Source organism: Schistocerca piceifrons, chromosome 10 (assembly GCF_021461385.2).
Source record: "Schistocerca piceifrons isolate TAMUIC-IGC-003096 chromosome 10, iqSchPice1.1, whole genome shotgun sequence".
In the NCBI taxonomy this organism is placed as follows: Eukaryota; Metazoa; Arthropoda; class Insecta; order Orthoptera; family Acrididae; genus Schistocerca; species Schistocerca piceifrons.
In genome coordinates, this window is record NC_060147.1 from 44420435 (window position 1) to 44447150 (window position 26716).

At 45.4% G+C, this 26716-nt stretch overlaps 1 protein-coding gene across 1 annotated transcript in view; it reads left to right on the forward strand.

The window, feature by feature from the left end:
* The window catches only part of LOC124718676 (C3 and PZP-like alpha-2-macroglobulin domain-containing protein 8), an 852528-nt gene that overhangs the window by 754689 nt on the left and 71123 nt on the right, over positions 1-26716 (forward strand). Inside the window, exons 22-23 of the mRNA XM_047244301.1 lie at positions 4048-4178; positions 14006-14221. Coding sequence (XP_047100257.1) covers positions 4048-4178; positions 14006-14221 — 347 coding nt within the window. The remainder of the gene's footprint in view (positions 1-4047; positions 4179-14005; positions 14222-26716) is intronic.

A 26716-nucleotide genomic window follows, 5' to 3' on the forward strand; every position in this document is an offset into this window, starting at 1 on the left:
ACGTGAATCACCATAACTTTAACCCTACTGGGGCTCTGACGCACTTCCGACTTTCGCGACGACCCATAATGACGCCATTCGTTGGACTGGCGTTTCAGCTTTGGCTCGTACGATGTGGCCCATGTCTCATCCAGTGTTACGATACGGCGTAAGAAAGCCTCTCCTTCGCGCTCATACCGCTCCAAGTGCGTCTGAGCAGCGTTTCGTAACGGATGCATTTCTGCATTTCCGTCAAGTCGTGCGGAACCCATCGTGATGGAATTTTTCGCATGCCCAGGCGTTCCTTCAGGATGCGAAGCACAGCCGTATGCACTAATCCGTTTCGTGAGCGAGCTCACCAATCGTATGGCGTCGATCACTGTCCACTAACGCGGTAACAGCACGCACTTCTTCTCAAGAGACGCCAGGACGACCTGCCCAATGCATGTCTGCCACAGTTTGCCGACCTTCGTTGAAGGCTTTTACCCAACGTGCCACTGTTCTGTGCGGCAATGCCGATTCCCCACACACCTCTTGAAGACCTTGATGACATTGTCGTGCTGTACGACCTCTGGCACATTCAGTCTTGATCCAACTCTGTTCTTCCTGTTTCGAAAACATTATGACACCGTTACGTCAGACTGCTCGCTCACAAGTGACTGTGTTTCCCTCGGTTGTGCGCGCACCGATGACGTCGAACGGGCGAGTCCACTTGCTCGGAGGCAAGGTAGGTATGTCAACAACGTGGGCTATCAGCGACAATGGTAGATTCCATTGCACAGTGTCTCCACAGCAGTGTTGGCACTATTGAAGTTCCATCCTACGTATTCACTGGCAATGGTAATGTTCGGCTACTTGGACAATATTTGCAGCCAATCATGGACGTCATGTTCCCAAACCATGATGGAATTTTCATGGATGACAATGCGCCATGTCTCCTGGCCACAATTGCTAGCGATTGGTTTGAAGAAATTTCTGGACAATTAGAGTGAATAGCTTTGCCATCCACGTCGCCCTGCCATGAATCCCATCGAACATTTACGAGACATAATCGAGAGGTCAGTTCGTGCACAAAATGCTGCACCGGAAACACTTTCGTAATTATGGACAGCTGTGGGTCAGCATTTCTGTAGGGGTATTCCAACGAACTGCTGAGTCCATACCACATCGAGCTGATGCACTACGCCGGGCAAAGGAGGTCCAGCACCATATTAGGAGGAGCCCACTACTTTTGTTACAGCAGTGTATTTACTAACAACGTTAACTGAAACAATCCAGTATTATAATACTGCTGACAAAAATGATCTGTGCTACTATCTATTGAGTCTAACTATGGTACAGAAAGATGTTAATGAAAGTTAAATTGTAATTTAATTAGTTATTTTTATATCCCAAGTACTTCCACCTCCCCCCCCCCCCCCCCCCCAACGCTACCATCAATAAATATGCTCCAATGTTAATGTTAAAACGACGACTCAACCACCACTTTACAGGATAAAAAGCATTGACGTTTACACGTTTAAATAGTCAAGCATTGACTTTCAGAATTACTGTAGAAGAAGCTTCTAAGAGCGACCAATATAAATCAGCACTGAAGAGCAAAAGAAACTGGTACATCTGCCTAATATTGTGTAGGGCCCAAGCGAGCACGCAGAATTGATGTGGCATGGATTCGATTAATGTCTGAAGTAGTGCTGGAGGGAATTGACGCCATGAATCCTGCACGGCTGTCCATGAATCCGTAAGGGTATGAAGGTGTGGAGATCTTCTGAACAGCACGTTGCAAAGCATCCCAGAAACTCTCAATAATTTTCACGTCTGGGGAGATTGGTGGCCAGTGGAAGTGTTTAAACTCAAAATAGTGTTCCTGGATCCACCCTATAGCAATTCTAGACGTGTGCGGTGTCGCATTGTCCTGCTGAAATTGCACAAGTCCGTCGGAATGCACAGTGGACATGGATGAATGCAAGTGATCAGACAGGATGCTTACGTACGTGTCACCTGTAAGAGTCGTATCTAGACGTATCAGGGGTCCCATATCACTCCAACTGCACACGCCTCACACCTTTACAGACCTTCCCCCAGCTTCAGTTGTCCCTTGCTGACATGCAGGATCCATGGATTCATGAGGTTATCTTCATACCCGTACACCTCCATCCGCTCGAAACGATTTGAAACGAGACTCGTCCGACCAGGCACTGTCGCCTGATAAACAAAGTAAGAGCCTACGGAATATCAGACCAGCTGTGTAGCTGAATTGAAGAGTTTTTAGCAAACAGAACACACCATGTTTTTCTCAATGGAGTGACGTCTAGAGTCGTTAGAGTAACCTCTGGCGTGCCACACGGGACTGTTATTGGACCGTTGCTTTTCACAATATATATAAATGACCTAGCAGATATTGTGCGGCTTTTCGCGGATGATGCAGCATTAGAAAATTGCAGCGAAATGCAGGAAGATTTGCAGCGGATAGGCACTTGGTGCAGGGAGTGGCAACTGACCCTTAACATAGACAAATGTAATGTATTGCGAATACATAGAAAGATGGATCCTTTACTGTATGATTATATGATAGCGGAACAAACACTGGTAGCAGTTACTTCTGTAAAATATCTGGGAGTATGCGTGCGGAATGATTTGAAGTGAAATGATCTAATAAAATTAAATATTGGTAAGGCGGGTACCAGGTTGAGATTCATTGGGAGAGTCCTTAGAAAATGTAGTCCATCAACAAAGGAGGCGGCTTACAAAACACTCGTTCGACCTGTACTTGAGTATTGCTCATCAGGGGGGGATCCGTACCAGGTCGGGTTGACAGAGGAGATAGAGAAGATCCAAAGAAGAGCGGCGCGTCTCGTCAAAGGGTATTTGGTAAGCGTGATAGCGTTACGGAGATGTTTAGCAAACTCAAGTGGCAGACCCTGTTAGAGAGGCGCTCTGCATCGCGGTATAGCTTGCTGTCCAGGTTTCGAGAGGGTGCGTTTCTGAATCAGGTATCGAATATATTGCTTCCGCCTACTTATACCTCCCGCGGAGATCACGAATGTAAAATTAGAGAGATTCGAGGGCGCACGGAGGCTTTCCGGCAGTCGTTCTTCCCGCAAACCATACGCGACTGGAACAGGAACGGGAAGTAATGACAGTGGCACGTAAAGTGCCCTCCGCCACACACCGTTGGGTGGCTTGCGGAGTATAAATGTAGATGTAGATGTAGATAAACAGTCCAATGCCGGTGTTAACGGGCCCAGGTGAGGCGTAAAGGTTCGTGTCATGCGGGTACACGATTAGGTCTTCGACTCTATGGATGATGTCTCGTCGAATGGTTCGCACACTGACACTTGTTAATTGCCCAACATTGAAATCTGCAGCACTTTGCGGAAGAGTTGCACTTCTGTCACTCTGAATGACTATGTTCGGTCGTCGTTGGTCCTGTTCATGAAGGTTCCTTTTCCGGCCGCAGCGGTGTCGGAGATTTAATGTTTTATCGGATTCCTGATTTTCACTGTACACTCGTGAAACGGTCGCACCTGAAAATCCTCACTTGATCACTGCCTCAGAGATGCTATGTCCCATCGCTCGTGCGCCGACTATAGTACCACGTTAAAACTCAGTTAAATCTTGATGACCCGCCATTGTAGCAGGAGTAACTGATCTAACAACTGCGCCAGACACTTGTTGTCTTCCATAGGCGTTGTCGACCGCAGGGCCGTATTCTGTCAGTCTACACATCCTTGTATTTGAACATGTATGCCTATACCAGTTTCTTTCGCTCCTGGGTGCCAAATAACGCGGCTGCTTCCCTTGCATCCGTGTCTTCTTAAGATCTAAATTCACATCACCTTCAGGTGATAAAATACGAGTGAAATAGAATGGCACATGTTCTCCATAGTTCTTGCAGCGTCACAAGAACATCTTGTATCTTCCTGAAAGTCTCATCCTGGAGACAAAGACAGAAGTAACACGAGTGAGCTCTTCATGAATATAAATAGGCTTGGTTTTGCACTGGTTAGTACTGACTGACGGAAATTTATGACTTGGCTCCTGATGATGTTTTGGTTTCGGTTTCAGCCACGGCAGCGGAGTACAAGGCTTCCCTGTACGCCCTGATGACATACTCCATGATGGGTGACCTGCGCTCCGCCGAGCCCGTCGCTAAGTACCTGTTCTACCGCTCCTACCTGCTGGACACCCACAAAGAGGTACGCCAACATCTATACAGTCCTGAACCATACGATAACTCGCCATGAAATAATGAACAATGTACACTCATGTTCATACATTAAGGATAATTGCAGAATGTGGTGCCACACAACGTGGCACTATACAAAACTGGCGCTAATAGCATAGGCACATAGGGAACACACACCACACAGATCTGTAGGTCCACGGTATTGGTGAGCAGTTGAGAAAACCGTCCCGAAACACGTGTGCTACAAAATGCCATTGTTTCTTGCGCATGTACCCCGACATCAATATGGGATATGATCACCATGCACACGTACACAGGCCGCAAACGGGTTGGCATACTCTGGATCAGGTGGTCGAGCAGCTGCTGGGGTATACCGGTATACCCTCCCATTCTTGCCTGTTGGAACTCTTGAAGTGTCGTATGGGTTTGAAGACGTGCAGCGATACGTCAACGGAGAGCATCCCAGACATGCTCGATGGGGTTTAGGTCTGGAGAACATGCAGGCCACTCCATTCGCCTGATATCTTCTGTTTCAAGGTACTCCTCCACGATGGGAGCTCAATGGGGCCGTGCGTTATCATCCACCAGGAGGAAGGTGGGACCCACTGCACCCCTGAAAAGTGGTGCAAAAATAACGTCCCGATACACCTGACCTGTTACAGTTCCTCTGTCAAAGACATGCAGGGGTGATCATGCACCAATCATAACCCACCCCACACCATCAAACCACAACCTCCATACAGCTCCCTTTGAAAGACATTAAGAGGTTGGTATCTGGTTCTTAATTCACGCCAGATGAAAACCCGGCGAGAATCACAGTTCAGACTATATATAACTGGACTCGTCCATGAACATAACCTGGGACTACTATCCCAGTGACCGTACTGTGTTCTTGATACCAGGCTTTACGTGCTCTCCTGTGACTGGGGGTCAATGGAATGCGCCTTGCAGGTCTCCGCGCGAATAAACCACGTCTGTTCAGTCGTCTGTAGACTGTGTGTCTGGAGACAACTGTTCCAGTGGCTGCAGTAAGGTCCCGAGCCAGGCTATTTGCAGTACTCAGTGGCCGTCTTCGGGCACTGATGGTGAGATATCGGTCTTCTTGTGGTGTTGTACACTGTGGACGTCCCGTACTGTAGCGCCTGGACACGTTTCCTGTCTGCTGGAATCGTTGCCATAATCTTGAGATCACAGTTTATGGCACACGGAGGGCCCGTGCTACGGCCTGCTGTCTTTGATCAGCCTCCAGTTGCCCTAGTATTCTGCCCCTAATAACGCCATCAATATGTGTTCTTTTAGCCAATTTCAACACACAGTCACCATTAGCACGTCTGAAAACGTCTGCACCCTTACTCACTGCACCGTACTCTGACATGCACCGACACACCTCTGCGTATGTGGACTGCTGCCAGCGCCACCGTGCGACGACCGCAGGTCAGATGCACCGCCTGGTCATACCCCGAGGTGATTTAGACCCGCAAACCGCCCACCAGAGTGCTGTTTGTCCATGTATCAGCATTATCTTTAGCCGCGCGGGATTAGCTGAGCGGTCTTGGGCGCTGCAGCCAGGGACTGTGCGGCTGATCCTGGCGGAGGTTCGAGTCCTCCGTCGGGCATGGGTGTTTGTGTTTGTCCTTAGGATAGTTTAGGTTAAGTAGTGTGTAAGGTTAGGGACTGATGACCTTAGCAGTTCCCACGCCCGGGTTCCCGGGTTCGATTCCCGGCGGGGTCAGGGATTTTCTCTGCCTCGTGATGACTGGGTGTTGTGTGCTGTCCTTAGGTTAGTTATGTTTAAGTAGTTCTAAGTTCTAGGGGACTGATGACCATAGATGTTAAGTCCCATAGTGCTCAGAGCCATTTGAACCATAGTTAAGTCCCATAAGATTCCACACACACAATCTTTGATTTTTGAGCGTGAGTGTAAATAACATGCAGCGCATTCGCTCCTGAAATACACAGCTTTTCAGTATTACAGTAGTAACTTCATATGTCTGGTGCGAAAGCAGTAAATACGAGGTCTGTTCAAAAAATTCTGGGACATTCGTAGTTTCGCGCAAATGGCGTGTTGGAGCGAAATGTGGTTGGCAACCCTGCACACGCCTGCGTTTCATTTTCGTACGTCTGTTAGTTATTGTTGACTGCTGTATTGAGTAGAACGTTATGTCGCACAGTTTGCGAATTTCGAGATGGCAGCAAAGCCTCTGCTTTAAATTTTGTGCCAAAATTTAAATTAGTGTGACTAGGGCCCCCCGTGGGGTAGACCGTACGCCGGGTGCAAGTCTTTCGATTTGTCACCACTTCGGCCAGTTGAGCGTCGATGGGGATGAAATGATGATGATTGGGACAACACAACACCCAGTCCCTGAGCGGAGAAAATCTCCGACCCAGCCGGGCCCTTAGGATTGACATTCTGTCGCGCTGACCACTCAGCTGCCGGAGGCGGACAAATGTTTCCTCAAACTCTAGGAAACCTTTACAGAGACACACCAAACGATGCAGGAAGCCTACGGTGATGAGTGCTTCAGCCGTACTCGGTGTTATGAATGCTTCACGCGGTTTAAATACGGCCGGACGGAAGTTAAAGATGACCGTCGTTCAGGACGCCCTTCGACGTCTACCGATGACGCTCGTGTCAGGAACGTCAACGAAATTGTGCTTGCAAATCGAAGACTGACTGTCCGAGAGACTGCAGAAGAATGTAACATTTCAGTTGGATCGTGTCACGACATCCTGACACAGCATCTTGGAATACATCCTGTTGCTGCCAAGTTCGTCCCACGGCTCTTGACTCAAGGCGAGAAAGGCCTTCTCCTCGCAATCTGTGAAGAGCTTTCGGATCGCGCAACTGCGAACGAGGTTGGGTTGGGTTGTTTTGGGGGAAGAGACCAAACTGCGTGGTCATCGGTCTCATCGGTTTAGGGAAGGACGGGGAAGGAAGTCGGCCATGCCCTTTCAAAGGAACCATCCCGGAATTTGCCTGGAGTGGTTTAGGGAAATCACGGAAAACCTAAATCAGGATGGCCGGACGCGGGATCGAACCGTCGTCCTCCCGAATGCGAGTCCAGTGTGCAAACCACTGCGCCGCGAACGAGGTGTTCCTTAAGAGAATCATAACTGGTGATGAGACCTTGATCTACGGTTACGATATTTAGATCAAGTTTCAGTCTTCACAGTGGGTCGAGGAAGGTTCTCCAAGACCAAAATCTCAGGTCAGGTAAAGTCTCAAAGCCATGCTGATAGTTTTCTTTGAAGGATTAGTTCGTCATGTACTCGTGCCACAGGGACAAACTGTTAATCGATAGTACTGTCGGGACGTGTTGCGACGCCTGCGGGAAAATTTGAGAAGGAAACGGCTTGAGAAGTGGCGAGAAAATTCATGGCTGTTACGTCACGATAACGCACCCACATATTCATTCCTGTTGGTGCGTGGCTATTGCACAAACAACGAAATCGCTGTGCTGTCTCATCCTCCGTACTCTCCAGACCTGGACCCTCCGGACTTTTTTCTTTTCCCAAAAGTTGAAAACCCCGTAGAAAGGACGAAAATTTGCAGTGGTAGACGAGATAAAAGAAAATTCGCAGACGGCTCTTCATGCGGCCCAGCAAGAGGCGCATCAAGATACTTCTTCCGGAAGTGGAAACGGCGTTGGAAGCGCTGTATCAATTGCGGGAAAGAGTATTTCGAAGAAGACAATGTACAATAATTAAACGTGAGCCTAGAAAAAATTTGTGGACAAATTTCAGGAATTTTTTGAACAGACCTCGTATTTTGAAATAGAGGCACTTCACTCACTTGTCTACAGCCGTCTTGCAGTATCTGTCCATCAACTTGGATGTCTTCACATCACCCCTCCCACCAGCACCGCATAGTAGCTACCGTCTCTACCACGATTACATTGTGCCCTCTCTGGTAATGCAGAAATCAGTACATTAAGGGGGGTAGGACGTCAAACGGGCCGACTTGGAGCAGGAGAGGCATCACATGACATTTTAATTTCCAGTGTCTATACTTTTACAAATAAATTCATAAAACTTTGTCAGCATCACCACGAAAGATTCAGGATTCACGCTCATTGCAGTGGAAGTTCGAAAACATAACAAAATAAATTTCTTTACGTGTGAAATTTCATAATTTTTTCATTTACTAATGGCTGCATTTGTTGCTATAGGTACACTTTTCTTCATAAGTTAGAGAGATTCTTCAATGAATTTTGCACATCATACATACCATACTCACAGGTGTATGAAACTCTAGAATTTATTTAATTTATTAAAAAAACGAATGAACTGTTATATTTTAAAATCCATGTTTAGGAAAAACACAAATTTTATAGTTAATTACCTCAATTTTTACCACAGTTTTTAATAGGTTTGGAAATTTCTAGAGTTTCGTACACCTTTAAGTATGGTTTGTACGCTGTGCACAATTCATTGAAGAATCTTTCTTACTTATGAAGAAAAGTGTACCTATTGCAACAAATACTGCCATCAGTAAGTGAAAAAAATGATGAAATTTCACATGTAAAAAAAAATTATTTCGTTATGTTTTCGAACTTCCACTGCTATGAGTGTGAATTCTGAATCCTTCCTGGTCATGCTGACAAAGTTTTATAAATTTTTTTGTAAAAGTATGTACAGTGGAAATTAAAATATCCTGTGATGCCTCTCCTGCTCCAAGTCGGTCCGTTTGACGTCCTACCCCCCTTAAAGCACTGTGCAAATATTCATTCACTGATATCTTGTAGGATAATATTCTGGGGCAGCTCCTCACTTAGGCAGAAAGTATTAAACATACAAAGGAAAGTAATTAAATTTAGTTTTGAGGTTCACGAACGTACATCTTGCAGGTATCTTTTTAGCTGTGTATACTCAACACAGATTCACAGTAAATTCATTTCCTTACGAAATTTGTTAACAAAAATCCACTAGAGTTTGAGAGTCACAGACATTTTCACAAGTACAAATGAAGAAAAAATGATCTGCATTACCTTTAATCAACTGGACATTGGCACAAAAAAGGGTGAACTACGCATGTAGGAAACTCTTCCACAATCTACCTATGGAAATAAAGTATCTGACTGACAGCAGAACTGTTTTCAAATGTATGTTAAAGATGTTTCTCCTGAACAACTTCTTAGCGATTGTAGAGGAATTCTTGTATAGAAACACAGTATTCAGCTATTTTTACAGAATATCCTGTAAATCCTATAAATGTATGATGTGTATCCATACAAATGTTTAACATATATATTGTCTGATAAAAACAGTGAAGGCCTCAGAAGACATAGTCCAATGTGATTGTAACTTCAAACACATACACACCATTGGCAGACATGTAAATGATCAGAGGTGTAATTTTCCGTGACTGGTGCAAGGCATTTGTGTGCACAAACCAGCCGTCTTTCACTGCCAGGCATTAGTTTCTGCAGCACCTGTCTGCCCTCTGTAGCTGGTTTACCTGATTGTCAACACTATAATAGCTGTGCTTGTAGTTTGTATCCATTTCCTCTGATAGCATCACACCAGCCCTCCTTTCACTTTCAGACACCATCTCCCACAACTACATTTGGACCTCCCTATGCACATGGTGTACCTGTGTCAAAAGGCATTATGGCCACTGTCCACATAGCACCTAGTCGTCCCCTTGAACAACTTTACACCAGCTGTCTCCTCCAGACAGTAGCTAACACAGCTGCTGCATGGATCGTTACTGTTTTGAGATCTCTCTCTACATCTGGTGTCCCCATATGTGTGCTTGGTGTGGCAGCAATGCTAGTACCATTTATCCATCCCTATGGACCGCAGCATTCACATCAACCCTCCATTCACCTCCAGATAGCAGCTTCTACAGCACCTGCCCAGACCGTGACAACACTGCACCCTTCTCCACAGCTATCATACCTGTATATGTACCTACAGTGGCAGCTGTGTGGTCTAATATTTATCTATCCCCTTCATCTTTCACAACCTCAAACAAGCCCTTCCTTCTCCTCCACACAACAGCTCCTACAGTGTCTGCCTAGACTATGACTACATTGGGCCCTCACTCCACAGCTGGTGTCCCCATATGTGTGTTCACTGTGGCAGTAATGCTAGTACGATATATCCATGTTCATGGACTTCAGTGCTCACATCTGCCCCTTCACAGTCCCTCCTGCTGGAGGTTCGAGTCCTCCCTTGGCCACGGATGTGTGTGTTGTTCTTAGCATAAGTTAATTTAAGTACCGTGTAAGTCCAGGGACTGATTATCTAAGCAGTTTCGTCCCTTAGGAATTTGCACATCACATCAGCCCTCCCTTCACCTCCAGACAGCAGTTTCTATGGGCACCTGCCCAGACCATGACTACGCTGCACCCTTGTCCACAGCTAGCACACCTATGCATGTACCTACAGTGGCATATGTGTGCTATAGTATTTATCTACCGCCTTCATCTTTCACACACTCAAACAAGCGCTTCCTTCTCCTCCAGACAACAGCTCCTACAGTGCCTGCCCAGATTGACTACATTGGGCCCTCACTCCACAGCTGGTGTCCCCATATGTGTGTTCACTGTGGCAGCAGTGCTAGTATCATATATCCATGTTCATGGACTTCAGTGCTCACATCCGCCCTTGCACAGTCCCTCCTGTCGGAGGTTCGAGTCCTCCCTTGGGCGCCGGTGTGTGTGTCGTTCTTAGCACAAGTTAGTTTAAGTAGTGTGTAAGTCCAGGGACCGATGACCGCAGCAGTTTGGTCCCTTAGGAATTCACACATCACATCAGCCCTCCCTTCACCTCCAGACAGCAGTTTCTACAGCACCTGCCCACACCATAACACTGCACCCTTCTCCACAGCTAGCACACCTATGCATGTACCTACAGTGGCAGATGTATTTATCTACCCCATTCATCTTCCATGCACTCGCATGAGACCTTCCTTCTCCTCCAGACAACAGCTCCTACAGTGCCTGCCCAGACTATGACTACATTTTGCCCTCACTCCACAGCTGGTGTCCCCATATGTGTGTTCACTGTGGCAGTAATGCTAGTACGATATATCCATGTTCATGGACTTCAGTGCTCACATCTGCCCCTTCACAGTCCCTCCTGCTGGAGGTTCGAGTCCTCCCTTGGCCACGGATGTGTGTGTTGTTCTTAGCATAAGTTAATTTAAGTACTGTGTAAGTCCAGGGACTGATTATCTAAGCAGCTTCGTCCCTTAGGAATTTGCACATCACATCAGCCCTCCCTTCACCTCCAGACAGCAGTTTCTATGGGCACCTGCCCAGACCATGACTACGCTGCACCCTTGTCCACAGCTAGCACACCTATGCATGTACCTACAGTGGCATATGTGTGCTATAGTATTTATCTACCGCCTTCATCTTTCACACCCTCAAACAAGCGCTTCCTTCTCCTCCAGACAACAGCTCCTACAGTGCCTGCACAGATTGACTACATTGGGCCCTCACTTTACAGCTGGTGTCCCCATATGTGTGTTCACTGTGGCAGCAGTGCTAGTATCATATATCCATGTTCATGGACTTCAGTGCTCACATCCGCCCTTGCACAGTCCCTCCTGTCGGAGGTTCGAGTCCTCCCTTGGGCGCCGGTGTGTGTGTCGTTCTTAGCACAAGTTAGTTTAAGTAGTGTGTAAGTCCAGGGACCGATGACCGCAGCAGTTTGGTCCCTTAGGAATTCACACATCACATCAGCCCTCCCTTCACCTCCAGACAGCAGTTTCTACAGCACCTGCCCACACCATAACACTGCACCCTTCTCCACAGCTAGCACACCTATGCATGTACCTACAGTGGCAGATGTATTTATCTACCCCATTCATCTTCCATGCACTCGCATGAGACCTTCCTTCTCCTCCAGACAACAGCTCCTACAGTGCCTGCCCAGACTATGACTACATTTTGCCCTCACTCCACAGCTGGTGTCCCCATATGTGTGTTCACTGTGGCAGTAATGCTAGTACGATATATCCATGTTCATGGACTTCAGTGCTCACATCTGCCCCTTCACAGTCCCTCCTGCTGGAGGTTCGAGTCCTCCCTTGGCCACGGATGTGTGTGTTGTTCTTAGCATAAGTTAATTTAAGTACTGTGTAAGTCCAGGGACTGATTATCTAAGCAGTTTCGTCCCTTAGGAATTTGCACATCACATCAGCCCTCCCTTCACCTCCAGACAGCAGTTTCTATGGGCACCTGCCCAGACCATGACTACGCTGCACCCTTGTCCACAGCTAGCACACCTATGCATGTACCTACAGTGGCATATGTGTGCTATAGTATTTATCTACCGCCTTCATCTTTCACACCCTCAAACAAGCGCTTCCTTCTCCTCCAGACAACAGCTCCTACAGTGCCTGCACAGATTGACTACATTGGGCCCTCACTTTACAGCTGGTGTCCCCATATGTGTGTTCACTGTGGCAGCAGTGCTAGTATCATATATCCATGTTCATGGACTTCAGTGCTCACATCCGCCCTTGCACAGTCCCTCCTGTCGGAGGTTCGAGTCCTCCCTTGGGCGCCGGTGTGTGTGTCGTTCTTAGCACAAGTTAGTTTAAGTAGTGTGTAAGTCCAGGGACCGATGACCGCAGCAGTTTGGTCCCTTAGGAATTCACACATCACATCAGCCCTCCCTTCACCTCCAGACAGCAGTTTCTACAGCACCTGCCCACACCATAACACTGCACCCTTCTCCACAGCTAGCACACCTATGCATGTACCTACAGTGGCAGATGTATTTATCTACCCCATTCATCTTCCATGCACTCGCATGAGACCTTCCTTCTCCTCCAGACAACAGCTCCTACAGTGCCTGCCCAGACTATGACTACATTTTGCCCTCACTCCACAGCTGGTGTCCCCATATGTGTGTTCACTGTGGCAGTAATGCTAGTACCATATATCCATGTTCATGGACTTCAGTGCTCACATCCATCCTTGCACAGTCCCTCCTGCTGGAGGTTCGAGTCCTCCTTTGGGCGTAGTTGTGTGTGTTGTTCTTAGCACAAGTTAGTTTAAGTAGTGTGTAAGTCCAGGGACCGATGACCTCAGCAGTTTGGTCCCTTAGGAACTCACACATCACATCAGCCCTCCCTTCACCTCCAGACAGCAGTTTCTACAGCACCTGCCCACACCATGACAACACTGCACCCGTGATTTCCCTAAATCACTCCAGGCAAATGCCAGGATGGTTCCTCTGAAAGGGCACGGCCGACTTCCTTCCCAATCCTTCCCTAATCCAATGAGACCGATCACCACGCTGTCTGGTCTCCTTCCCTAAACCAACCAACCAACCAACACTGCACCCTTCTCCACAGCTAGCACACTTATGCATGTACCTACAGTGGCAGATGTGTGCTTTAGTATTTACCTACCCCTTCATATTCCACACCCTCACATGAGCCTTTCCTTCTCCTCCAGACAACAGCTCCTACAGTGCCTGTCCAGACTATGACTACATTGGGCCCTCACTCCACAGCTGGTGTCCCCATATGTGTGTTCACTGTGGCAGCAATGCTAGTACCATATTTCCAAGTTCATGGACTTCAGTGCTCACATCCGCCCGCGCACAGTCCCTCCTGCCAGAGGTTCGAGTCTGCCCTTTTCTGCCCATCCTTCTCCTCCAGACAACAGCTCCTACACCGCCAGCCCAGACTATGATTACATTGTGCCCTCTCTCTGCAGCTCGTGTACCTGTACGTGCACCTACTGTGGCATCTGTATGCTCTAGTTGCTATCCACCTCCTTGGACACCATATCAGCCTTCTTCTCCACACAATAGCTTCTACAGCACCTGTTTGGAACATGACTACATTGGGCATCCCTCCTCTCTCTGCAGTTGGTGTACCTGTGCGTGCGTGCGCTGTGGCAGCTGTCGTCGGTGGCCCAGGACCGGGAGCGCGCGCTGACCGTCTCGCTGGCCACGTCCGGCATGGAGCTGACAGACACTTTGGAGCTGAGACCGGGAACCCAGCCAGCCAGGGCGCTGCCGCTGCCCAGCCTGCCCACCAAGGTGTTCGTCTATGCCACTGGCGCCGGCTGTGCCACCGTGCAGGTAACGACACCACTGCTTCCCAACCACACTCCATTCTTAGCAATATGCCCCTTACAACTGTGCTCCAGCGATGGTTACAAACACTCTCCAAGAGAAATAGACGACGTACCAAGGAATTATCTGAATTGGACCAAAATGGGAGGATGCGATGTTCATGTTCAGGCATATAAACGCTTACAATTTCATTAAAATTGGATGATTTATTCAAGACAACGACCTTTGCATATTGAGCAAGACAATAATGTGTTCGTTCGCCTCTGGTCCCTACACAAACAGTTATTCAGCTTGACGTTCGTGTAAAGAGTTGCTGGATGTCCTCTATAGGGGGATCATGATAGACTCTGTCCAATTCGTGCGTTAGAACATCAAAATCCCGAGCTGCTTCGAGACCCTACCCGTAATTCTCCAAAACTGGGGAGAGATCTGACTGCTGCTACAGTCGCAGGTTCGAATCCTGCCTCGGGCATGGATGTTTGTGAAGTCCTTTGGTTAGTTCCTTTGAAGTAGTTATGAGTCTCGGGGACTGATGACCTCAGATGTTAAGTCCCATAGTGCTCAGAACCAGAGATCTGGCGACCTTGCTGGCCAAGGAAGAGTTTGGCAAACAAGAAGATAAGGATCAGAAACTTTTGCCTTGTGTGGACGGGCATTACGTTGCTGAAATGTAAGCCCAGAATGGTTTGCCATAAAAGGTAACAAAACTGAACATAAAATGTCATCGACACACTGGTACGCAGTAAGAGGGTCGCAGATGACAACCAAGGGAGTCCTGTTATGCAATGAAATGGGTCACCACGCCATCACGGCCGCGCGGGGTAGCCACCCCGTCTGAGGCACCTTGCAAATTTTCGCACGGCTCCCCCTGTCAGAGGTTCGAGTCCTCCCTCGGGGATGGCTGTGTGTGTGTTGTCCTTAGCGTAAGTGAATTTAACTTAGATTAAGTAGTGTGAAAGCCTACGTTGTTGTTGTTGTGGCCTTCAGTCCTGAGACTGGTTTGATGCAGCTCTCCATGCTGCTCTATCCTGTGCAAGCTTCTTCATCTCCCAGTACTTACTGCAACCCACATCCTTCTGAATCTGCTTAGTGTATTCATCTCTTGGTCTCCCTCTATGATTTTTACCCTCCACACTGCCCTCCAATGCTAAATTTGTGATCCCTTGATGCCTCAGAACATGTCCTACCAACCGGTCCCTTCTTCTTGTCAAGTTGTGCCACAAACTCCTCTTCTCCCAAATTCTATTCAATACCTCCTCATTAGTTATGTGATCTACCCATCTAATCTTCAGCATTCTTCTGTAGCACCACATTTCGAAAGCTTCTATTCTCTTCTTGTCCAAACTATCTATCGTCCATGTTTCACTTACATACATGGCTACACTCCATACAAATACTTTCAGAAACTACTTCCTGACACTTAAATCTATACTCGATGTTAACAAATTTCTCTTCTTCAGAAACGCTTTTCTTGCCATTGCCAGTCTACATTTTATATCCTCTCTACTTCGACCATCATCAGTTATTTTGCTCCCCAAATAGCAAAACTCCTTTACTACTTTAAGTGTCTCATTTGTTAATCTAATTCCCTCAGCATCACCCGACTTAATTCGACTACATTCCATTATCCTCGTTTTGCTTTTGCTGATGTTCATCTTGTATCCTCCTTTCAAGACACTGTCCATTCCATTCAACTGCTCCTCCAAGTCCTTTGCTGTCTCTGACAGAATTACAATGTCATCGGCGAACCTCAAAGTTTTGATTTCTTCTCCATGGATTTTAATACCTACTCCGAATTGTTCTTTTGTTTCCTTTATTGCTTGCTCAATATACGGATTGAATAACATCGGAGAGAGGCTACAACCCTGTCTCACTCCCTTCCCAACCGCTGCTTCCATTTCATGTCCCTCGACTCTTATAACTGCCATCTGGTTTCTGTACAAATTGTAAATAGCCTTTCACTGCCTGTATTTTACCCCTGCCACCTTCACGATTTGAAAGAGAGTATTCCAGTCAACATTGTCCAAAGCATTATCTAAGTCTACAAATGCTAGAAACGTAGGTTTGCCTTTTCTTAATCTAGCTTCTAAGATAAGCTGTAGAGTCAGTATTGCCTCACGTGTTCCAATATTTCTACGGAATCCAAACTGATCTTCACCGAGGTCGGCTTCTACCGGTTTTTCCATTCGTCTGTAAAGAATTCGCGTTAGTATTTTGCAGCTGTGACTTATTAAATTGATAGTTCGGTAATTTTCACATCTGTCAACACCTGCTTTCTGAGGGTATTTCGCCTGTCTCATACATCTTGCTCACCAGACGGTAGAGTTTTGTCAGGACTGGCTCTCCCAAGGCCGTCAGTAGTTCTAATGGTATGTTGTCCACTCCCGGGACCGAGGAATTCAGCAGTTTTGTCCCATACGAACTTGTGACCTCCCTCTTACTAATCGGCCTATCGTGCTTGGGATATTAAATATGACCGTCGATTGCTTGGACTTTTTTTAACTGTATAAGGCTATCTTTCCCGAAGAATTGATACCGATAAGTAGGAGAAAAGTATACAACCCACCCTTCTGATGGAAAGTCTATTAAAAATAAAAGTAATTAAACCGAACAGGGAATTTGGAAAATGAAAGTTATTTTGTGCATTCACTCACGAACAACGCTGGACAGAAATGGGTACCACTGGTCATGAATCCAAAAGTTACACTAATGAACGGAAAGGAAGTAATTAACGGTTGACAGTGCACTAGAGCAATTTACATCCAAAATCCAGTACAAGATGATGGGAAAGAAAAACATGTATTATTAAACACTGACGTGTATGTAATGATAAAGAAAACTGAGAAATCACTCTTACGTTATGTTTGGCATTAAATTTTGAAAAAGGCAATCGAGTAATGATTTGAAAATATGCAATTAAACTGTATGTTAGTACTGAACTTCGTTACGTGAATAATGACTTTCAGTGACCTCAACATAACGTCATCAAAGAAATTCAGAAAAACAGCAAGCACTTTTTTATATTGCCGTTACTTATTTTGCAAATTGGATTTCATATTATTGTCTGAACAACTGAGCCTTTTTTACTGACTTGAACAGAATTAAATACTAGAATATGTACCAAATCAAACAGTCATGTGCTCAAGTTATATGTAAAATAAATAAAACTTACGCACTCTTAATTTGTGCACTTAACTTTAGATTTGGATTTTTTCCAGTGATTGATTCTCAAACTTGAAAAATGAAATTGCTTTACTTTAGTCATATACTGAAGCCTCTGTTGTACAACAATTAATTGAATGTAGACTGAGGCTAAAATTCTTCAGAGAGTAATTATTCATTAACAAACTGGCTGTAACTATTCAATTGGTTTCTTATAACACTCAGTTAACATATTAGGAAAAAAAAGGAACAAGGATCCCGCTTCGTAACAAGGTCTGGGGGCAATGAGGGCACAATCTCCCTGAGTTTAACTGATTATTATTTAAATAAATCTTATCAATTAAATCACATACAGTTGTGCTGCTGGGTTAGCCGTTAATACTTTCTACCAATGAACAGTCTTACTGGATACTGTGGATACGACGAAACTCGGAGCCGACGACGAAACTGTGATGCTGGAACCGCTGCTGTTGTTGAAGACGGTAGCATCCTGTGGGGCCACGGCTAATTACAGGGACGGGCAATCGTATTTAATACAGCCTCTTCCGCCCGTCCACTGTCCCTACTCCTGCTCTAGACGTCTGGCCGGCGCGCGTACGAACATGATGCTGCCGAAAATGGTACTCTCTACTGCGAGAGCGTTAACACCACACTTCCGCACACTATGAGGTGCATTCAAGTTCTAAGGCCTCCGATTTTTTTTCTCCGGACTGGTAAGAGATAGAAACATGCGCATTGTTTTAAAATGAGGCTGCGTTCATTGTCAATGAGTCCCAGAGATGGCAGCACCGTTCAGCAGATGGAATTTTACCCCCAGCGGCGAGAATGAGAACTGTTTTAAATACTTAAAATGGCGACGTTTTCCTTACTTGAACAGCGTGCAATCATTCGTTTTCTGAATTTGCGTGGTGTAAAACCAACTGAAATTCATCGACAGTTGAAGGAGACATGTGGTGATGGAGTTATGGATGTGTCAAAAGTGCGTTCGTGGGTGCGTCAGTTTAATGAAGGCAGAACATCGTGTGACAACAAACCGAAACAACCTCGGACTCGCTCAAGCCGGTCTGACGACACGATCGAGAAAGTGGAGAGAATTGTTTTGGGGGATTGCCGAAAGACTGTTGAACAGATCGCCTCCAGAGTTGGCATTTCTGTGGCTTCTGTGCACACAATCCTGCACGACGACCTTAAAATGGGTGGCTCGAATGCTGACGGACGACCGCACAGCTGCCCGTGTGGCACGTTGCCGAGCAATGTTGACACGCAACGACAGCACGAATGGGACTTTCTTTTCGTCGGTTGTGACAATGGATGAGACGTGGATGCCATTTTTCAATCCAGAAACAAAGCGCCAGTCAGCTCAATGGAAGCACACAGATTCACCACCACCAAAAAAATTTCGGGTAGCTACCAGTGCTGAAAAAATGATGGTGTCCATGTTCTGGGACAGCGAGGGCGTAATCCTTACCCATTGCGTTCCAAAGGGCACTACGGTAACAGGTTCATCCTACGAAAATGTTTTGGAGAACAAATTCCTTCCTGCACTGCAACAAAAACGTCCGGGAAGGGCTGCGCGTGTGCTGTTTCACCGAGACAACGCACCCACACATCAAGCTAATGTTACGCAACAGTTTCTTCGTGATAACATCTTTGAAGTGATTCCTCATGCTCCCTACTCACCTGACTTGGCTCCTAGTGACTTTTGGCTTTTTCCAACAATGAAAGACACTCTCCGTGGCCGCACATTCACCAGCCGTGCTGCTATTGCCTCAGTGATTTTCCAGTGGTCAAAACAGACTCCTAAAGAAGCCTTCGCCGCTGCCATGGAATCATGGCGTCAGCGTTGTGAAAAATGTGTACGTCTGCAGGGCGATTACGTCGAGAAGTAACGCCAGTTTCATCGATTTCGGGTGAGTAGTTAATTAGAAAAAAAATTGGAGGCCTTAGAACTTGAAGGCACCTCGTACAAGCAATGGAATTCGTCCCCCTCTTTCTCCGCGCGCTCTGTGCAACAACTCCCTACCCAAAGATTTTACAACGCACAAGCACTGCTATTATCGTTGCTAGTCGATGCAAATAACAATTCCTTTGGCTTTTTCCCAGAGCTTACAAGTTTCGCAGTAAAACACAGATAAATACAATGAAACGTCAGTCCGCAGATCGTGGTCGTGTGGTAGCGTTCTCGCTTCCCGCGCCCGGGTTCCCGGGCTCGATTCCCGGCGGGGTCAGGTGACTGATGACCATAGATGTTGAGTCCCATAGTGCTCACAAGGGAACCTCCCCGTCGCACCCGCCTCAGATTTAGTTATAAGTTGGCACAGTGGATAGGCCTTGAAAAACTGAACACAGATCAATCGAGAGAACAGGAAGAAGTTGTATGGAACTATGGAAAAATAAGGAAAATACACAAACTGAGTAGTCCATGCGCAAGATAGGCAACATCAAGGGTAGTGTAAGCGCAGCAGTGCCGTGGTCCGGTGGTTAGCGAGAGCAGCTACGGAACGATAGGTCCTTGGTTCAAGTCTTCCCTCAAGTGAGAAATTTATTTTCTTTATTTTCGCAAAGTTGTGATCAGTCAGTTCGCTCATTGACGTCTCTGTTCACTGTAATAAGTTTAGTGTCTGTGTTTTGCGACCGCACCGCAAAACCGTGCGATTAGTAGACGAAAGGACGTGCCTCTCCAATGGGAACCGAAAACATTTGATCGCAAGTTCATAGGTCAACCGATTCCTCCACAGGAAAACACGTCTGATATATTCTACACGACAATAGTGACGGCATGTGCGTCACATGACAGGAATATGTTGTCGACCCACCTAACTTGTACACTTGGCGTATGGGTAAAATGATTCTTCTACCTTGCCCTATTTAGGTTTTCTTGTGGATGTGATAATCACTCCCAAAAAAGTGATGAAAACATAAGAGTTTGTGACATAAACTGAAAATAAGAAATTAAACATTTCACTGGAGGGAAGACTTGAACCAAGGACCTCTCGCTCCGCTGCTACTCACGCTAACCACGGGACCACGGCACGGCCGAGCTGACATTGTCCTTAATGTTGCCTATCATGCACATGGACTATTCAGTTCGTATATTTTGCTTATTTTTTCATAGTTCCACACAACTTCTTCCTGTTTTCTCGATTGATCTGTGTTCAGTTTTTCAAGGCCTATCCACTGTGCCAACTTATAACTAAATCTAAGGGGGCTGCGATGGGGAGGTTCCCTTGTCAGAGCCAAAGAAACGTCAACAGACTTCTGCCTAAACGTACACATACAGCGAAGCAATGTTCTTACCTATTAAAAGAAAGCATGTAAATTAAAAATATTTACATACCATTCAAAAAAAGTTATACATCGGTATCAGGTGCCATGCATCCTGCATTTTCGGTGTTACAAGCTTACCACCACGACGCCATCACTCCTGGTTGTCAGGCTATATGGTGGGCGACAGTCAGGTTGGTATCCCATCACTGTCTGGGGCGCTCACTTCGAAGCGGGACTCATCACTGAAGACAACTCTGCACCAGTCAATGAGACACCAGGCTGATGACGTATCTGGAGACGCCCCAGACGGCTGTGAGATGCCAGCGTCACTGTCGCCTGTCATATGCCCTGACAACTGGGAGTGATGGTCTAAGCAGCCATCTGTTTTCATAGCAGAATCCCTCCTTCTGGTTGTCATCAGGAGTGTTGTAGGGAAGCAGCCTACTCACGCCGTATAAAATTCACATCAGTGTTTCCATTGTGTGCCAGCCAGTCCGCTGAAACTAGCTCTGACGACATAAATGTTGCGCAATACTTTAAAAATCAAGTAAATAACCTGAAACGTTTCTAGCATGTCAGTAGTAATACTAAATCAATATGTGTTGAATGTCAGTTCGATAAATTTAACCATTTTCGAAATTTGGACGTTTTTCTGTAAAAATCATTGGCGCAACAGAAAAGAGCTAGAAACTTAAAAATTTATATTTGGATTCCTTTCTCATAATAATTTAGTAGAAACAGTATTCTGGATCCCACAAATTAAAATTTTAGTTGAAATTCATGATTTTCTGGTTTTTGTCTTAAAAATTAAGGAAGCAAGATAGATTAAGTAGGCGAATAAATAAGGCTAGGATGTTTAAATTTAAGTAGAAGGGAGATCCGCTATAATTATAAATATGTGAGAAGTTTCAACTGTATAACTATAAAACTATAGTGATAGCGTATCTCCAAAGGGCAAGTTCAGAGCTCGTCTACTGCGTGTAGTGTAATTAAATTAATTCTCTCGCCCAAAATATTTTACTTAGCCACGTCAGACTTTTATTATGATTACTTACCAGTGTGCTGAAGGAACATTTAAATTGAGAGCTTCATCGGCCATTAGCAAAGGAAGCGATGATTTATTCAATAACTTAAATTGGTGCATTACTAGCCCAGCGGCTAGTCGGGAGAGCAATTTTGATCAGGCGTTCCCTGGCTGCGTTCACACTGCCGGCCGGGCCGGGCCGGGCTGACGCGTGCTGGCTCGGCTCGTGCCTAGCCAGCTCAGGCCGACGAGTAGTGCATTCACGTTGCGCGCCGCGCCGAGCCGGGACGGCGAAATGGGGGAAAATCCACTTCTCCGATTTTCATGTTTTAAAAATTCTTAGCGGTATATAAGACTTCGCCACATCGTTTTATGAACTTATTTTTTCCTTAAAAGCGTTGCTTACGTCGTGAAAAAAGAAAAAGTCTACTTTTCGTTTCGCGTGATTTCTTAGTTTCGTAACGCTTCCCAACCGATTTTGAAGAAAGTATGCGGCTAAAAAATCTTATTTTTGTACACGTGCTAGTGTAACATCTTAGCTTTGTATTGAATCATTTATCTTTTCATATTTCTTAACAGTCATTGTGAAATGATGCTATTTGTCAACGTTGTGCACTTGATTTACAAATCTTGTAGTGAAAAAGTTATGTAGCGGGTAGCTTACTGTTAGATCCGTTTTAGACCATACATTGTTGCGAATGAAATGTAGCTAAAAGTACCAAAAAGTTTTGAAATGATAATGACACTGATATCTGTCTCTGGTCACAAGTAATGCGAGATATTCAGTGGCGTCAGTGCCGCGTCCGCAAGCCACGGAGTTCGAGCGGTTACAGCTTGGTTTAATGTAGTCATATTATGCAGGACAGAAAAAAATTAATTACTAGTGATCAGTGGTGTAAAACTAATCACAAAAACAAACTGGAGATTTGTGATACGTTTACTGCAGAAACTGAAGCGCAATTCTGTAGTCTCGTTGTCTACTTTAACAGAAAAAATAATGGAGAGTTAATAAAACTACTGTACATCGACACAGATGTGCGTTTCATTGTTCTTCATTGTTTTTTTTTTCTTCCTTGGCGGGCTGCGCTGCACTGTCAAGGTAATCCCCACTCTTTGGCTAAATGGATGTCAGCTGCCGGAGGCCAAATAAATAAATTTTAAAAAATCCCCACCTTTCGACAGCTGACAAGCAAGTCAGTAGAAAACGCAGCTGCAGCCAACAGCTGCTCGCCTTTAGCTAGTCTGTGCTGTCGTGTAGAACAATGTCTTCACTCTTTTATTCGTATTGTTTTGAATCTGCTGTAACTCGTCGAGTTTTGAAGTACAGAAGAACTAGGAGGTTATGGATTCATCCCATAAATAGCGACAGACATTTAGGAGAGTTTTTTTCTTTATATGAAGAACTTAAAAACTATCCTGACAAATTTTATTCTAATTACAGAATGAATCATAATACATTTCAGTATGTGCTGCAGATCATTCAAGACAAAATTTCTAAACAGAACACAAATTTTCGCAGAAGTATAACAGCAGAAGAAAAATTGTGTATAACGATAAGGTAAGATTCGTTAGTACAAAATTTTTGGTTTGCAGTAGAACTTTGTACAGCATTCGCTACCTCCAGTTAATTGTAGTCATGCTTTTGTATTTTAAATTTCACAAACGCTTACCTCTGAGGGGAAGAGAGTTTATGGGACTCCTGAGAATCATTAGGAAGTAATTAGCTTCGTCATTTTGGGTAATGTCTTGCTGTGCCTTCAACGAAGAATCGCAGAAATACTCCTTCAGAATTTTCCAACTTGTTTCTTCTTTTTTCTTCATGATGCAGCGCTTGGCAGTGGTGATGGTTCATCATGTGGAGCCACTGATGACCTCACAGAATTCTTTTCATTACCTTGTAAGATAGACAGAATGATAGGCGAAGAGTTTTGAGATAGTGCCCTTTGACTCAGTGGTTCTATTTCCACTGATAAGGAACTGCCACAGCATGACTTTACAATGCATTATCATCTGGTAGGGACACATTTCCGTCCCTCAGTGACACTCATATCTGTCTCCGTTTACAAGTAACTGCGAACTATTCAGTGGCGGCAATGCCGCGATCGCTGGCAAGCTATTATTGTAAATGCATGTAAATACGGTAGATTAAATAAATGAAATGAAAGTAATTTCGCATGTATCATCATAATAAACGTAATTTTTCCTCACTGATTGTGAAATGTGAGGTAACATCTTAAAATAAAAGACGTGTGCAGTCACACTTGTGAAGAAAGCAGAAGGGAGACGTGTGATGCGTGTACTGCAGAAGCTGTAGTGCTGCTCCACAGGCTCGCGCCTGCGGTCGGCTCGCGCCGGCAATATTAAACACTCGGAATGTCGTCGGCTCGGCTCCGGGAGGCTCACGCCGTGTCGGCGCGGCCCGGCCGCCAGTGTGAACACCGCAATTCAAAACCATGTGTCTGATATCGAAGCGGGCGGCGGCCCGGCCAGGCTCGGCTCGGCCCGGCCGGCAGTGTGAACACAGCTTAGCCGTCCGCACCGCCGCTTTATATATAAGAAAGCTGCGCGAGAGAAGAAAGAGGCCCCAGTTCTCTCCAGACGCTGATTACCGCACCACCTGTGTCGGGAGTCGCGTCGCGTCGGTATCATTGCTATAAACAGCCTCGGATGCCGTAATAAGTTACTAGGGATACCATGAAATCGTTTTCGAGTGAAGTGCTAATTCTGGGATGACTTTAATGGTTCAAATGGCTCTGAGCACTATGGGACTCAACTGCTGAGGTCATTAGTCCCCTAGAACTTAGAACTAGTTAAACCTAACTAACCTAAGGACATCACAAACATCCATGCCCGAGGCAGGATTCGAACCTGCGACCGTAGCGGTCTTGCGGTTCCAGACTGCAGCGCCTTTAACCGCACGGCCACTTCGGCCGGCGATGACTTTAATGATCTATCTCCAGTTTGCGTATGTCGTATTTTCACGTGCCGCCACGGGACAGACATTCTACCATTATTTAGCTTCGCGTCTGATGAACATTATCATCAAATTATGGCGAGCATTCACTTAAACATTTAATTTGAACAGTTATAGTTGCATCAGCGCATTAGACTCTGAACTGCTCTGGTAGTTGGATTGTGTGGATTCTTTTTGGTCTATGACTTTCAGAATATAGTGAACATTTTAGAGAGAATCGTTTTTGATTATGAATCCCAGACAATGTCCTAATTCCTCAGAGCTATAAGCTGTAGCTATAAGTGTATTTCTCAGATGAAGTGGGCACTAGGAATTCTAATTACAGGCTTCACGTTTTGCTAATCACTTTCTGGTTGCCAATATTGTAGTTAGAGAGCCAGTGTTGAGAACGGCAAACAACAGCATTAAATAAATAATAGAAACATTTCATAAACAATAATTCCACCCACCGCCCCACAGTGTCTGTACAGCATAGTGGCACGTCGACGATATTCTATACCTAGTTTTGTTGTCCTTCATGGTAAGCCATCCTGGGCTTACATTTCAGCAAGATAACGCCCGTCGACACATGACAAGATTTTGTACCGCTTGTCTTCGTACTTTCCAAACCCTATCTTGACCAACAATGTCGCCAGGTCTCTCCCCAGCTGGCAACGTTTGAAACATTATGGGCAAGTCCGTCGAACCAGCTAGGCATTTTGACGGCCTAACGCGCACTTGGACATAATCTGGCACGATAGCCCAATGGAAGACATCCATAAACCCTATCAGTCAGACCGCTCGTACAAGAGCAATTGGTGGGCCAACCGATTATTGACTTGCTCAGTTTGTGAAACTCGCTGCCTTGAATAAAGCAACCAATTTTTTTGGAACTCTAATCATTTCTTTGTCTGTACATGTACATTATATCTATGGATTTCCGTCCTACTCAGATAATTCCTTCTTGGTGCATCCTTTTTTTCTGTCTTAGAGTGTACTATCTCGTTGACACTTACAATGATAATTAATTAAATAAATTAAACATTGATGATTATCGGTCTCGTATTCATCCCCTGCGTCTAGAGTAAGTCTCATGTACAAGTGCGAGAATGTATTCCAAATGTATCCCCATCAGAGCAGAAATTGAAAGGAAAAAGATGCATGTTCATGCTTGACGATAACGATTACGATAAAATAACATCATACCAATAGCATTGTGATATCCATGTACGTTAAAAAGCGAAATGGGGAGGATATCTGATAAACGAATAATTTTCAGATATAATCAATAAATACCACATCATATAAAATTATACGGGGTGTTCTGAAAGTCTCTCCGCAGTGGCGTATGATTGTTAGCCGAACGTGTCGTATCATTGTTCGCCAGCCTGGGTTACTTCCCTTCAAGTGGACTCTCCCAACATTCCACTGTTTCCTTTATCTCAGCCAGCGTCAGTAGTATCGTTGGTGTGTGTCGTTACGTGTTGATGTGAACGTTTAAGTTTAGTTCCTTTTTTCGCCTGTTTCGTTTTTGTCACTGTTAACCATTGAAGAACGCGTGTTTTTAGTCGTACAAGTGTTTAAAGCTGGCGGTAAATACACAGTTTCATTTCGTCAAACATTTAACTCAGTTTTCCCGGAGACAACACTCCCACATTGCGATACAGTGGGAGGTTTAAATAACAAATTTCAAAGTAGGGTTTCAGTGACAGATGCACCGAGAAGTGATCGTCCTAGCGTTTTGTCAGGATAAACTACTCTATATTTCCGATAAAATGTCCACGAGTCCAAACAAGTCAGTAAGAAAACTCGCCCAGGAAATGGATGTTAGTGTCGGAACGGCCCACACAGCTGTAAGGAAAAAAATTAGAACTTTTCCCATACAAAGTGACAGTCGTGCAAGAACTGAAAAACACCGATCATGGCAAGAAATTGCATTATGGTCAATGGTTCAAAAATTTCGTTCAACAGAATGGAAGGGATATTCTCAATGAAACGTTTTTCATTGATGAGGCGTGGTTTCATTTGTCCGGGTACATGAACTCGCAAAATTCTCGTATGTGGAGTACTGCAAATCCATTGTGTATTCACAAGG